This window comes from Sinocyclocheilus grahami, unplaced genomic scaffold (genome assembly GCF_001515645.1).
Source record: "Sinocyclocheilus grahami isolate Dianchi unplaced genomic scaffold, SAMN03320097.WGS_v1.1 scaffold534.1, whole genome shotgun sequence".
In the NCBI taxonomy this organism is placed as follows: domain Eukaryota; kingdom Metazoa; phylum Chordata; class Actinopteri; order Cypriniformes; family Cyprinidae; genus Sinocyclocheilus; species Sinocyclocheilus grahami.
The window spans coordinates 681705-697793 of record NW_015505713.1 but is presented as its reverse complement, the minus strand read 5'-3'; the positions used below and the strand labels follow the sequence as shown (position 1 = coordinate 697793).

The window sequence follows — 16089 nt, the reverse complement described above, 5'->3', positions numbered from 1 at the left end:
ACAGACAGCAATATAGACAGAACGGCTTGTATTGGTTTTGTTGAGTCTAGTAACTACTAGTTGGGACTGATAACTATTCCAAGCATCTTCCTTTGAAAGCGGAGGTATTGATTTTTGAGCGCAGCTCTCTAATTGTTCAAAGCGTTGTGGATGCAGGCTTGATTGCTTGATTGATTAGCTTCATAACTAATTTTCCTTCACAAAAAATGCTTCCTCCTTTCTCTGATTGTTAGGCAAGTCGTTAAGAGTTTGTAGAGTCTCGTTATCTCATCCAGCACTGCATGTGTCTTTCAGCTACTGTAGAAAGTCATCCGGCTGTCTGTTATTAACATTACGTGTGCTCATAAACCGCAATGTGACGGCTGCCGTGTGTCTGGGTGTCTTCTGCTTTGTTCCGGGCGTGAATGAGCAACCAAGCGACTCTGTTGACCTGGGAGGGTTGTGTGAGGGGGTGATGTACTGTAAAATACATTTGGCAATTCTTTCTTAAATTCTTTATCTTATAGTGAACATATTATTACAATTATAATATTTCTTATTTAGTTAAATATTTTTTAGTAATAATAATAATTATAATTTTAATAACAATAATAATATTAATATTAATACTAATACTACTACTAATAATTTTATTTATATTATAAATATATATATATATATTTTTTTTTTATCACATTTTATATTGCCAGTTTTTTTCCAGTCCTGCTTCTTAATATCAATGCTGTGTTGCTTAATATTTAAAAAAATATATATTTTTCAGGATAAACAGAAAGTATTTATTTAAAGTAGTATTTTTGTGTCATTTAATGCATCCATGCTGATTATGAGTATTAATTTCTTTAAAAAAGTACTGACTTCAAACTTTTGAATAGTAGTATACAATTAAAAATTAAATGATTTATTATTATTATAATGTAAAAATGCAAAATATTAAATCTTAATATACACAAACTTTTTGTAATGAGGAGTTGAGGTTTTGTAATGAGGAATTGGTCACTAGGGTAACTGATAATTGTTCCACTGAGGTTGTGTAAAGATTTCACAGCACTCTGTCTACTCTAGGTGGGAAGTGGACAACCTATCGTTCTATGGCTGAGGAGACTCTTGACGCAGCTATTAAGGCTCATAACCTCTCAGCCGGTCCCAGCAGGACGGTCGGTCTGATGCTGGATGGTGGGAAGGACTGGACCCCCACCCTGTACATTCGCTTGGTTCAAGACTACGGCTTGGAAAACGAGGTGGGTTTCGAAGCCTAACTACTTAGCATTCTGCCAGTCAGAGCTCTTTGGAGCAGGTTCAGCTGCTCCATAACGTTCAGTCCCCCGTGATCCTGTGGGTGACAGAAAGTCTGGCAACCCCTTGTTTGGAAGCGTGAGAGCTTGATGGAGCCGTAGCTACCATGGATGTTGTTTTGCCAGCATATTTAAAAAGGTCAGCATGCAGATATTTTTGACAGCACTTGACCTTTGGTGAGAGATATAAAAGAAGAGTTTGAATCGAAAATGGGGCCGTGTTCATTTGTCTGAACGCTTAATGAAGCAAAGGTGTTCATAAGCTAGTAAAGAAAACATCTCTACAGCCTAAGTGAATGTTTAAAATCTAACTTTGCAGTGGGTTTCCTACATAAGGAAAGAAAGTTGAATCATGAAACCTACCACTGTCTTGTTAATAATGGTTACATCCCTAAGGAATAACATGTTTATTTTCTGAACTCACAGGTTGCTCAGCACCTGGCAGCCACCTATGGAGGAAGAGCATTTGAAGTGGCCAAAATGGCCCAGGTGACAGGCAAGAGATGGCCTATAGTGGGTAAACGCCTTGTGTCTGAATTTCCCTACATAGAGAGTGAGGTAAGCACTCTGAAATTATAGTAATGACAGTTAACTTGCAGTGTACCATTTGTTGAACCCCGCCTTTAAAACGTTACTGACCAGTCCTTACTTAGCAACTGTTGATCTCAGCCATTTTCTTTGACAAGCTTTTGCTTCTTAAACTTTTCCCCCAAAAATGAAAATTCTGTCATTAATTACTCACCCTCATGTTGTTCCAAACCCGTAAGACCTTCATTCATCTTCGAACACAAAATAAGATATTTTTGATGAAATCTGAGAGCTTTCTGACCCTGCATAGACAACAATGCAACTATCACGTTCAAGGCCCAGAAAGGTAGTAAGGAAGGACATCATTAAAATAGTCCATGTGACATCAGTGTTTCAACCGTAATTTTTTGAAGTTACGAGAATTTTGTGCACAAAGAAAAAAAAAAACGACTTTAATCAACAATTTATTCTCTTCCATGTCAGTCTCCACCACCATTCACGAGAGTACCATGATGCATGCGTGTGCATTCCACTGCTTGTAAACAAGGCGCAGCTTATCAGGATTCTACATCAGAATGCTGGCTCCTGCGTCTGTATTTTTGTTATATCTTAATTTGTGTTCTGAAGATGAATGAAAGTCTTACAGCTTTTGGAACAACATGAGGGTGAATAATTATTGACAGAATTTTCATTTTTGGGTGAACTATCCCTTCAATAATGTAATGGTGCATTCAAGTCATCCTGGGAAGTTTGTATTAACGAGTTGAAAAGTCGTAATTACGACATGTGTGTTCAGATCACTTTAGTTGGAGGAAGATAGCGAAGGGGTTTTTTTAACACTGGTTCGTCAAAATTATGAAAAATCGAATGAGCATCAGGTATTTCAATTTATCAAGGTGTTGTAAATGGAATTTTTATATTCTATCATAATTGTACAATACTATCGTATTTTATACCTGTACATACAACTTAGCTTTTTTTAATTATTTTTTTTTTGCCACTTGTAATTACAGCATGAGTCCTCTGCACAATCTGACTTTGTTGCAACCTAGAATTAAACTGCTGGTCTCATCTGGCCAGAGGAGAACGGCACACTATTTCGACACATTATTTCCCTTTTTTAATACTGTAATGCTTTGACACAATCTGCATTGTAAAAAGTGCTATATTAAATAACGGTGACTTGACTTGACAACATTGTGGTGGCATTAATATGCGATTAACTCCTAAATATTATCTTCCATCCAACATGACTTCAATGCAAATAAATCAATGGAGGATCGTCTATGGAGGTGCTAGAAGAGTTTCAATGCAATTTTGTGCAAATTGTCCAGAAATATGGTAAAATGTTGTTGTCAGGTCACTTATACTGACACATGGTAATCAGAGGTTTACAGTATATTTTCATTTACTAAATATTTTAATTAAGTTTGAGAAGTTCATTCTATGTCATTTTATTTGCATTTTTTTTTTATTCATTATGTTGTAGGGGTGCTAATAAGAGTTCACACTGCACACAGTTCACACACACGTAGTGAACCCATTGTAGAAACTTTTAGGAAGAGTTCTGCTCATTTACACCAATATCATCTGTTCTGTACAGTTGACTCCATTTTGATTCTGATGTGCAGTCTCCACAGTTTTTACTGCTCATTTTACATTGCTCTTTTGGAATGTCACACTTCATTGCAGTCATTCAACGCATGCTGTTCCTTGAAATCTCAAGTTTTTCTTCCTGTAGTTTCTTGAGAGGTGGAGCTTAGCAATGGTTCCAATACTTTAACTGTCAGGATTAAAAATAAGCAAGATTCACTGCTGGGTTGAAATCTAAACTTCATATTTGAAAATATTACATGTTATTCAGTCAACCTAAAAATACATGAATGTCTGATTGTCTTCCACACAATTTCTGTTAAAACTGACTTGAATGAAAATGAAAGTGATGTTTTCTGTCTGGATTTAGGTGCAGTATGCTGTAAAGGAGTACGCATGTACAGCCATCGATGTGATTGCTCGCCGAACTCGACTGGGCTTTCTGAACGTGCAGGCTGCGGATGAGGCTTTGCCACGTATTGTTGAGATCATGGGCAACGAACTGCAGTGGACTGAGCAAAAAAAGAAAGTATGTCATTGATCTCATGGCTTATTTCTTTAGAATACAGATTGACAGTGCTTCTTTTTTTTATTAAAATGAAAGCAGAATTCGCTTTGTTCACATTTAGTCTGCATGTGAATTCAAATTCATGAGAACATTTTAGTTCAATACTTGATTTATTGAATTTATTGGTTGTGCAAACCTGTTACCCTTGCCCTGAACCCTGCTTTTTGTCCTGACCGAAAGCTAAAGATCTCAGCCAGGTTAATTTAGGTAACAGCTTATAATAGGCCTCAGCTATTGTTAGTTTGATTCTTAAATAGTCTTTTTAACAAGGAGTCTCCACTCCACGATAAGATCACAATTCAGTTGTACAATAAACGCCCAGCACAACTCCTCAAGATGACTATGGCTGTTACGTTTGTGCTCAGAGGAGTGCTTGAAAGTGTGCGTGTAGTGCTTTTGTAAGGGGGTGATAAGAGTTACTACAGCTTTTGCACGTTGGTCGTAGGTTTCCTGTCTGATAAACAGAAGCACTAATAATAGCACCGATCACTGTGCAGCTTTGATACTGTTCAGTTCCCATGAGTTCAGCGCTCAGATCTGCTCACAATGCAGGTGCACCACACCCACCAAACACATGCACGGACACAGACACAATGCTCTGCTGGAAACCTCGATCCAGCGCAGGTATATCACAGCTCTGCAAAGGCAAGCCAGTATTCTCAGCCTGTGCATTGCAGGAATGTTTATGTTGCTGTGTTTCTGCTGCATGAAACACTGAATCCTTTTACTGCTTCAAACATTCTCATTCTATTGTGGAAAATAAATATCAGTATCTACTGGAAGCTACTACCAGTATTTTCTTATAAAACATGCTCCAGTAATCTTTGTTTTATTTACAACTTAAAAAAAAATATATATATTTTTTCACAATATCTTAAAAAACTTTTTTTTTCTGCGAAAAAAACATAATTTACTTTTTATACAACTGTATTTTACCCCAGTGGCGGCGTTTGAAGTTACAAGGTTTTTGAAGGGAGTGCGGTTACAAGGTTTTGCTGACAGTTTGAGGATCCATAGTGTTACAAAGTTGTTTTGAATGCTTTTCATTGTTTAAATATTTGTAAAAACCCTCAAACAGACATACAGAAGACCAATAGCAGTGATTTAAAACAATAATAACGAAAATATAATAGAGAGTTACACATTACACACACCTGACTGGGCTAGGGTATGGCGACTGCCATAAGGAAACGCTGCCCCTGTTTAACCCTCTATCTTTTCCGAATGAAAATATAATAGACTCTAACTCTCTATTATATATATATATATATATATATATATATATATATTCAGACTAATTACTCAATTAATTTATTTATATATTTTTTTGCTTTACATTTAAGGCTTCTATGTAAATGCCTTCTTCAGACATAAAATAAAACAGCACTACGATGCAAGATTTGTTGAAAATATTCAGTTATAATGAGGCTTTAATTTAAAATGTAAAATTAATTTTTTATAAAAAGGGGTTGTTTTTTTGTTTTTTGCGTGTGTTTTTTGTATCATACTTTCACAAAACTCTCTCTCTCTCTCTCTCTCTCTCTCTCTATTATATATATATATATATATATATATATATATATATATATATATATATATATATATATATTCAGACTAATTACTCAATTAATTTATTTATATATTTTTTTGCTTTACATTTAAGGCTTCTATGTAAATGCCTTCTTCAGACATAAAATAAAACAGCACTACGATGCAAGATTTGTTGAAAATATTCAGTTATAATGAGGCTTTAATTTAAAATGTAAAATTAATTTTTTATAAAAAGGGGTTGTTTTTTCAGCAAAAAAACTGTTATTTACTTTTATATGACCGTATTTCACACTCTATCTGACCCTAAAATGAATTGATTAATAAATTATTTATTTATTTATTTTGCCTTGAAGACTAAATGCCTTATTCAGACAAAAAAAAAACAAATTGAAACATAAATTTGATGCAAATTTATATATATATATATTCAGACAAGAAATGAGAAACAACACTGACACAAACTGTGAGCTTTCTGTTGGGTCCAGTATAGTTTTAACTTCCCCCTTTAGTAACAGCCAATTTGAAAACCATGCATTATACTGTAAAGGTTTACAAAACATGTGCTTAAATGTGCCGCTGTTATGATCAGGAAAATATATAATTGATTAAAATTACATTTTATTCACTTGTTAAGGTTAGAACTTGTTTCTAACCTTAAGTTACTGATTGTGTTTTTGGTTTTGTTTGTCTACAGGAAGAGCTGGAGGCAGCAAAGAAGTATCTGCACCTGGAGATGGGTTATAAAGCTCGCTCTGAGCAGCTCAGCAAGACAACAGAGATCTCACTCACTGCCCCAGAGATAGCAAGGTATAAGATGAGTGTGTGAGTTTAAGTGTACAAGATCCCACATCTCTCACTTTCCTAATATTATCATTATTATGATTGACAGGTATAAGAAGCGCTTTTACAAGTTTGATAAGGAGAGTAAAGGCTTTATCACAACAGTGGATGTCCAGCAAGTGCTAGAGGTGAGTTATAATCTCTTACAATTCCAACTGAGCTTCTTTAATATTTTAGATCGAAAAAAAAAATACTGTTACTATTTGTTCTAAGCAGCCATTACTTTTTAGCGACCATTTGCATTCATCTTTTTTTGAAACATATAAAAAAAATTTCCCTGAAGTCCATAATGTTAAAATTTCTTGCACTAAAAACAAAATGTAAAATGCCTTTACATGACATGTAAAATGTGTATGTTGAATCCACTGTAAGTTGCTTTTTTACACCCTTTCTCTGATCAGTGTTTAAATTCTGCAAAGACGAGTGGGCCAAAATTCCTCCACAGCGATGTGAAAGACTCATTGCCAGTTAACACTTGATTGCAGTTGTTGCTGCAAAGCGTGGCACAACCAATTATTAGATTTAGGGGGCAATTACTTTTTCACGTAGGGCCAGGCAGGTTTGGACAGCTTTTTTCCCTTAATAAAAGAAATCCTCATTTAAAAACTGCATTTTGTATTTACTTGCATTATCTTTGTGTAAGATTAAAATTAGTTTGATGATCTGAATCTTTTAAGTGTGACAAATATGCAAAAAAATTTAAAAACAGGAAGAGGGCCAACACTTTTTCACACCACTGTATATACAGATAAGACTTACAGTATACAGAAAATGACCTCTTATGCGTTTGGTTAATTAACAAGTTCATCAGAGTAGGCCAAGTTGCCATTGATATGCAGAGATGAGGGGACTTTTTATCTATGTTACTTAATTTTAATACATTTTCATTACTTTTGAATTTGTCTCAAGGCATGCAATTAAACTGCAAGATGACCTGTACTTAAAGGGATAGTTCACCCAAAAATGAAAATTCTGTCATTGTTTAGAATCGGGGGCAGTCGTGGCCTAATGGATAGAGAGTCAGACTTGTAACCCGAAGGTCGCGGGTTCAAGTCTCCGGTCCGGCAGGAATTGTAGGTGGGGAGAGTGAATAACCAGCGCTCTCTCCACCTTCAATATCACGACTGAGGTGAGACCCTTGAGCAAGGCTCACCGGGCGCCGCAGCATTGGCTGCCCACTGCTCAGTGTGTGTGTTCACTGCTGTGTGTGTGCACTTGGACTTGGGTTAAATGCAGAGCACAAATTTCGAGTACAGGACACCATATTTGACCACACGTCACTTTATTACTCACCCTCATGTTGTTCCAAACCTGTATGAGTTTCTTTCTTCTGCTGAACCCAAAAGAAGATATTTTGAAGAATGTTGGTAACCAAACGGTTGATGGTTGACTTCCATAGTATGGAAAAAAATACTATGTAAGGCAGTAGTTTAGTTACCAACATTCTTCAAAATATTTTCTTTTGTGCTCAACAGAAAAAAGCTCATACAGTTTTGGAACGACATGAGAGTGAGTAAACTATGACAGAATTTTCAGTTTTGGGTGAACTATCCCTTTAAATGTCTTATGTTTGCCAAACAATCTTAACGTTAAAAATGGTTTAAAATATAAAAAAAATTATAATAATAATTTTCCTCTTGAATTGCTTATTAGCTGTCATTCCCTCCGCTCTCATTGTCTCTGGTTTATGTGCAGTCCTTAACTTTTTCGTTTAATGTCTCTTAGTTACTGATTCTATAACTGATTTGTGTTCTTTCAGAAACTCAGCATTCAGATTGATGAGAACGCCCTTCATGAGATCCTCAACGAGGTGGACCTCAACAAAAACGGGCAGGTGGAACTGGATGAGTTCTTGCAGGTATGAACAGCTATTTATAGACTACAGCTTGTCTTGGTGTCGCTCTGGTTTTCAGGCAGGATTTGTAGTTGTAGGTGTGAAAACCTCAAAATGAAAAGTGCTTGTTATCTTCATGTCAGTACATCTATGTTTTGTCATAAGCCGACTGGTTCACAGTGATTAGTCCCTCTGAAATGTCATACCTACATCAGAAGGAGTATAAAGTAGATCTGGTGCCTCTAGAGTTTCAGTTAATTAATAATGTGCACCACTTTTTCTGTACTTTTTACTATAATGAAGCATGAACTAGATTACCATATATGGGTCAAGAGAAAGGTGTTAAAAGTAATAACCTTTCTGGGGTTTGAACCAGTAACCTTTAAATTACTAGACCAGGCTTTAACCAAAGTCCGTTTAGGTCAGGTCAGTTCACTTGGTGGCCATATTGGTAATCCCTTTGTACAACTAGTTCCAGTTACTTAAGTACAGCAAAGTAGTGGGTCAAGTTTACATTTAATGAACATTAACAAAAAATTTGTTACATAATCAACATAATCAAAAATTTGGGGCCAGATTTATTTTTTTTTTTTTTAAGAAATTAATAGTTTTATTCAGCAAGGAAGCTTTAAATTAGAGGTCTGCACCGCGGGACCCGACCGGATTTTTTGCGCCGCAGGATTAAATTCCCAAATAAAACACGGTAGCGGTCGGTAACTCAGGTGTAATTTGAACGGGAGCGGGTGGTCTAACAATATCCCGTTCCCGACGTTCATTTAGAACAGCATATCTGCGCTTTATTCTTATTGACCACCGGTACAGCTTGCGCTCAGGACTGTTATGCACGTGCTGCACACATGCTTTAACGTCACGTGTTTTATTTGCATGGTCTGTGCGCAGAATGTGCATAACGATGCTCAGAGCAGGCTGTACCTGTGGTAAATATACGGCCCTCAGACAGAACAGGCAGGTTGTCGATGAGTGACAAAGCAGAATAAGGATGGAGCAAAGTGTGGATGCGCTGTCCTTGAAGGACGTTCAACTCGGTTTTGTTTATATTTTGCTTAGCCTATAATTTTAAATAAAAGATGTTGTATTTATTTATTTTTCTCTGTGACACTTTTCCTACTGTGTTAACAGAAAAATGTCAAACGAATTTAGTATTTTGACAAAGACGAATAAAAATAGGCTATTTTTGTACAACCTACATTTTTATTTTTTCTCTCTGCTACACTTTTTCCCTATTGTGTTGTAAATGTTAAACGAATTGTATCCTGACAAGACGAGTAAAAATATTTTGTACAATTTTATTTTCTCTGACACTTTTTTTCCTACTGTGTTGCATAAAATATTAAACGAATTTTGTGTCTTAAGATAATTCCTATAAATTCAAGTCAAAGTCAATAAATTCAAGACTCTTGACAAGACGAATAAAATAACATACAATTTTGTGCAGACTACACTTTTATTTGTCAGCCTATCTCTCTTTCTTTCAGTAGCGGAAATTTAAATGTGAGATTCTGGAAACGAGATCTAAATTTAGCGGGAACGGTCGGGTCGGGAAGAAAATTATTCTAAGCGGACAGCGGGTGAACAAAGTGAATATATAGCGGGAGCTAAAAAAACAGTCCCGCGCAGACCTCTACTTTAAATTGATCAAAAGTGACAGTAAAGATATTTATAATATAAAAAAAAAAATTATTTTAAATAAAGGCTGTTCTTTTGAACTTTCTATTCAAAGAATTACTAGAAATTAATAACTGTTTTCAGCATTTCGAATAATACGTTTCTTGAGCATCAAATCGGCATATTTCTGAAGGATCATGTGACACTAAAGACTGGCGTAATGGCTAATATAAATTCAGCTTTGCCGCCACAGAAGTAAACTGCGTTTTAAAATATTTTAAAATAAAAAACGTACAAAATAATATTTTATAATATTAAAGGTTTTCTATATTTTTGAACAAAGCCATTCATCCTTAGTGTGCATAAGAAAATTCAAAAACATTAAATTAAGCTTTAGCGTTAGTTCTGGCAGGTCACGTGAGTCAAGCTTGCATCAGCTGATTCTCAGCTGATCACATCTACCTATAGGAATACGACACCTATCGCGGCATTTCTATATAAGCTGTATTCAGTATTATTCAGCAGCTTTTCAGCTTGCTTCGGAGCAAATTAAGCATCGCTGCTCTCAAATCAAACTGTTGCAGCGTGTTTCAGAACATCTGAAATCCACAGCTAAGATAAGTGAATGCTGTTTTAATCCATATCGCTGTATATTACCTGGTCTGCTAATTGAAAAAAGCATATTTGCAGTAGCATTTACGCATCTGTGTTCATACAGCTGGAGTAACACGTAGTCTAGAGCATGTAATCGCTCTGAGGACACGCCGATAGTTAAGGCCATGAGAACAAGTTTAAATGAAACAAGCATTCTCGTGTATGCGTTTCAACTGGGGCTCGCTGTATTCAGCGGCATAACCTCAATGTTACGGTTGTTTATTTCTAAGGTTGATGTTTCATTAGCTGTGTGAGTGTGCGGTCAGAAGCACGCGTTTATCGCTCCTAATGGCTTCTATACATATAAGAATGTAATATTAATGACCGTCATTCGAAGTATTTCCGCAGTGTATGCTTCCCCTGCTGGACTGCCACTTATTAGAGATTCATAATTTCTGATCCGCTTGAATATGTGCTCACACTGAGTAATGTGAGCATATGAGCATGAGAAATTAGGGTGATGTGTTGATTAAGCATGATCTTGGCTGATCTTGGCTGATCTTGATGATCTTGATCTTGATCATAGCTTGGCTGAGATCAAGCTGTGTTCATTTATAAAAAATAAAAATAATAAAACACTTCGGTGGTGATTGGAAGGTTACGACTGAGCGCTCAAATGGACACAAGGGATTTTAATATAGTCTAATTATTCTAAGCAAGTACAAGCAGTGCCTTTATATAAAACATAAATAAATAAATAAAATAAAAATAAAAAATTCCAGGTAACTACAGTCGTTTTCCTCTGGTTCCTGGTTTAGGCCATCCGATTGTTCTTGAAATATGCTTGCTGCCTTATTTCCTTAAGTTCCTGACTACTGCAACATGCTGTGATTTAAGCAAGCAACATGCTTGTTGCAAAGCTATCTAGTGTATTGGTAAGGATTTGTCTATGATCACGCGGGTTGTCAGATTGAGGACACGTAACAATGGGAGACGGCCAACCTAGAAACTGATGAGTTGATTTGAGTTATTATATGCGGTTGTTATAGACTTTTTAAATGGATGCTGAAGCTTTTAGGCACGGTAGAATATGTGATCTCTGATCCGTTCATTGCTCGCTTCTATGGCTGCAGTACGCTATGTTTGCTGCAAACTAGGCTGCCAATTCTAGTGGGTTTTCTGCATCTTTTTCAGGTATTGCATTAAAGGGGCTTGCTGCTCTTCTTAGCTGCTTATAAAGAAGAGCACCCCTTCGCTGCTACTCTCCTCCGGTAAGGGGCTTGCTGCTCTTCTTAGCTGCTTATTAAGAAGAGCACCCCTTCGCTGCCTTCTCCTGTAAGTTGCTGCTGCCCCAGTCTCTGTTATTCCAGAAGGATATGCTTCTTTCAGAATGCCATTGGTTGTGGTTTGGGCGGTTCTGGCCTATCGTTGTGTTGGGGGGTCCGTGCCTATCGTTTGTGTTGGGGGGGTTATTATTGCTGCTCTCCCTGCTCATTCATGACAGGCTGCATGGATGGGCAGGGAGGTTTTTTGCCCAGAACAGAACCATACCGCCAAACCAAACTTTATGCTAAGTATCTATCATTTTGACGATAGTGGTCCTGACAGAAATAAAATTTGATCCCAAACTTTCAAATGGTAGTGTATTTCAAATCGGAAATAAAAGTTATCATTGGTATCTTAAGTTGTGCCTCTGAAGCTTAAATCATGCAAAATAATGTGGTTCTAAGTATTAAGCTAGGTAGTGATTGTGCATCTGTTTTGATTGGTTCAGCTCATGAGTGCAGTCCAGAGAGGCCAAATCTCTGACAGTCGTCTGGCTATCCTGATGAAGACGGTCGAAGAGGGGTTGGATCTGAGAGGACCGGTCTCGGTTGACCGCAGTGGAGGCGGTGTTTGAATCCCAACTAACCAAAACATCCACCAGACAACGGCTCCCACCACAAAGTTGGATAAACACCAAAAGGTGCTGACCGCTGTGCCCACGCTGGTCAGATCACAAGCACATCCTTTCAAGTCATTAACTCACCCAACCAGCTGGCTGCCATTGACTACAATCGTTTTTCTTTTTAATTTTTGTTTTAGCATGCTTATTTAAATTGATTTTAATGAAAAAAATCTTATTATTAGAGCAGAATATATTCTTTAAAATTATTTCAAAGCGTATTCTAGAGTCTATATTTTTATCTAATGTATGCAGTGCCATGTTGTGTGACCTGGTAAGCATGAATAGGTTGTCTCTTTAATGTTTCTGTGAGCAGCTTTATCCAGTGTGCTTTCTGTTGTGCCATTTTATTAATGCAGATTATTTGCTACTGAAGGCAGTGAGGTGAAATTCAAGGGCTCTCAGTGTCTTCTGAGCTAAACAAATGCACTATATGCGAATTACGCAGTTTTACACTGCATACTGCTTAATTGTTACTGTTCTGAATTACAGTGATGAAATGTGTTGTGTTTTTGTTGTTGTATTATTTTAATAATTTCAAATAATTTAATTTTCTGAAAAAAGTATTTATTCAAAATCTATAATTTCCTTCATACTTTTGATAAATCCCGTCTTGTTTTTAATTAATGTGATTATGTTGAAAGTATACAATTGTATTACTGTAAACAGATTAGTTATTTTGTTGTTTTCAGTGTTTTTAGACTTCGCATTGGCTCTGGTTCAACAGGAGGGTTTTACAAATTATAATGAAATGTAAGAGCTCTTGTCTGAATGTTGAACATTTTGAGCCCTTGTTCAAATTCATGAACAATTGAAACTCCACTTCGGTGTGTTTGCTATAAAGCCTTGCCTCTAAAAGTAATTGATTATCCATTTGTCATGAAATAATAAGGGAATATTATAACTGTAAACTTGATGTAGAGCATAGCAGGGAATGTACTCAATGTGCCTTGCTTCTTAAAGGGATAGTTCATTCAAAAATGAAAATTCTGTCATCATTTACTAACACTCATGTTGTTCCAAACCAACATCTTGGCTTATTTCTTCTGCAGAACATGAAAGAAGATATATTAAATAATATGTGTAACCCAACAGTTTTAGTTACAGTTGACTTCCATCGTGTTGAAAACTGAAAAAAAAAAAAACACTGAAATATTTGGTAAGACTTTACTAAAAGCCATTATGTATAATGCATTATAAAAGTAGTTCAGTAGCATTAATTGTGCTTTGTAATGCACCTTATAATGCATTGTACAATCTCATGAATAATTGTAACCACAGTTGATACATTATAACACTTATCTATTCATTGCTAGACTATGCGTTTTAAATTCGGTTATAATTATTTACCACAAGATATAATGTATTACAACACACATTATCAATAATTATAATGCATTATACCCTTTAATAATCCTTTATAATGCATTTTACATGAAGGCTTTAAGTAAAGTGTTACCAAATATTTTTTTCAAAATATATTTTATGTTCCACAGAAAAAAGACAGTCATACAGGTTTGGAACGACATAATGATAACACAATTTTCATCTTTGGGTGAACTCCAACTTTAAAAAGACACTTAATGAACTTTGCATGTCGAAACGCACAGTCCGACACACACTAAAAGTGCGCAATCTTTTACTTGACTATGTATTTTTTGTGGTTTAACATTCTTGTGTATTTTTATAATTAGTTTATTTATGTTCATACTTTCAGCAGAATGAAACTGCTTTTAACTTGGATGCTTTAAGCTTAATGATCTAAAAAGAAATGTATTTTGTACAATGAGACTACTCAGAATTTAATTCCGTTGTTTTTTAAAGCTAAAAGAAGACCATAAAGATTGTCATAGAGATTGTCGGGTTTGAAAACAATGATGGAGTAAGAGGGGAACTGTCGGCTTTTGCACATGAGAGCAGAAGCAGTTAAACTAATTTATTGTTTGTCCCAACAAGATGTAATTTCAGCCTGATCCTGATTGAAAGAAATTCATTATCGTATGAAAAAAAGTATAGTAAATCAATCTGCAAGCCTGAGAAACACAATTCTGTAATTAAATGTATCTGGTTGCCTTCTGCATTGTTTGGACGTGCCGTTATTTTGTGAGTGACTCTCCTTATGCTCAATGACTTCATATTTCTCACATAACGTTTGTGCCAGTTGAAGCTTGTCATGTCTCCTTCTCATGTATGCATGCACATACAGTGTTTCCTTCCCCCAGCCATTCATTTTGATGGAAGATGTCAACTAATTGACTCTAAAGCCACCACTATAGGCCTGAAGAACGTATTACGCTGGAATATAGCTGATTAATAGGTGTATGGGCCAGAAGGGTCTTTCAGTAGCAGGGCATCTCGTCATGCGCCTGCCTAATAATCCTTGTAGCTGTAGACTCTTTCACAGTGTGAGATGAGTGCGGCCCATTCCAGTGTGATCAGCACCTAGCAAAATGCAATTAAACTAGCATCCCAGGTCTGTCTAATCCTCATTTCAGATGGTGTCTGAATAGCCCTGTGAATCCGATATAATTACACTGAATGCATATTAAGCAGAGGTCCTGGTAAAGCACCTTAAAGGGATAGTCCAGCCAAAAATTTTGTAATTTACTCACCTTCGTGTCATTCCAAACCTGTATAACTTACTTTCTTTGATGAAACATAAAAGAAGATATTATATTGGTAACCAAACGGTTTCAGTTCCTATTAATAATAAATAATTATTCATTTTATTTATGGGCACCTTTCAAGACACTCAAGGACACCTTACAAATAATAAGATACATAAACAATAAATTAAAAGAAAGGGGAAAAAGCAGTGCACAATAATGCACTGAAAAGTATATCAATCAGAATAAGCTAATCTAAAAAAAAGTAATTTTTTACAAAATTGAGGTATAGGTATTCCAAAGACTCTGAGCCCTACAACTGAAAGCTCTACATCCCATGGTAGTCAAACGTACAGATGGAACAACTAGTCACTGAAGCAGAAGACCTGAGAGATCGGGTAGGTGAATACACATGAAGACGTTCACACAAATGTGAAGGTGCTAGATTATAAAGAGCCTTATACATGAAAATCTTAAACCGAATCCAATATCTTCCTGGAAACCGATGGAGTTGCCTTAAAACTGGAGAAATACGCTCAATCAGTGGTGTTCGTGTAATAATCTGAGCTCCTGAATTCTGGACCATTTGAAGTTTGTAAAGAAGTTTCTGTGAAACACCACTGAGAAGAGAATTACAATAGTCAATATGAGATGTAACTAATGCATGTACAAAGACAGCAGTACTTTTAGCAGAAAGCTATGGTCAAAGACGATTAATATTTCATAAATGATCATATGCTGACCGAGTAATATTATTTACAGGTGCATCAAAAAATAAAGTGAGATAACAGAATTATTGCTAGTCAGTGTAAAACTTTACAAATTTAGGTATTCCAAAGACTCTGAGCCCTACAACTGAAAGCTCTACATCCCATGGTAGTCAAACGTACAGATGGTACAACTAGTCACTGAAGCAGAAGACCTGAGAGATCGGGTAGGTGAATACACATGAAGACGTTCACACAAATGTGAAGGTGCTAGATTATAAAGAGCCTTATACATGAAAATCTTAAACCGAATCCAATATCTTCCTGGAAACCGATGGAGTTGCCTTAAAACTGGAGAAATACGCTCAATCAGTGGTGTTCGTGTAATAATCTGAGCTCCTGAAT

General features: G+C 36.1%; 1 protein-coding gene across 1 annotated transcript; it reads left to right on the top strand.

The window, feature by feature from the left end:
- Positions 1–1067: 1067 nt before the first annotated feature.
- LOC107555436 (glycerol-3-phosphate dehydrogenase, mitochondrial) lies at positions 1068–13381 on the top strand. The gene is made up of 7 exons (XM_016238240.1): positions 1068–1238; positions 1719–1850; positions 3784–3942; positions 6227–6339; positions 6422–6500; positions 8132–8230; positions 12201–13381. The coding sequence occupies exons 1-7, from the start codon at positions 1089–1091 to the stop codon at positions 12324–12326; spliced, it is 858 nt and encodes a 285-aa protein (XP_016093726.1). The 5' UTR covers positions 1068–1088; the 3' UTR covers positions 12327–13381.
- Positions 13382–16089: the final 2708 nt, after the last annotated feature.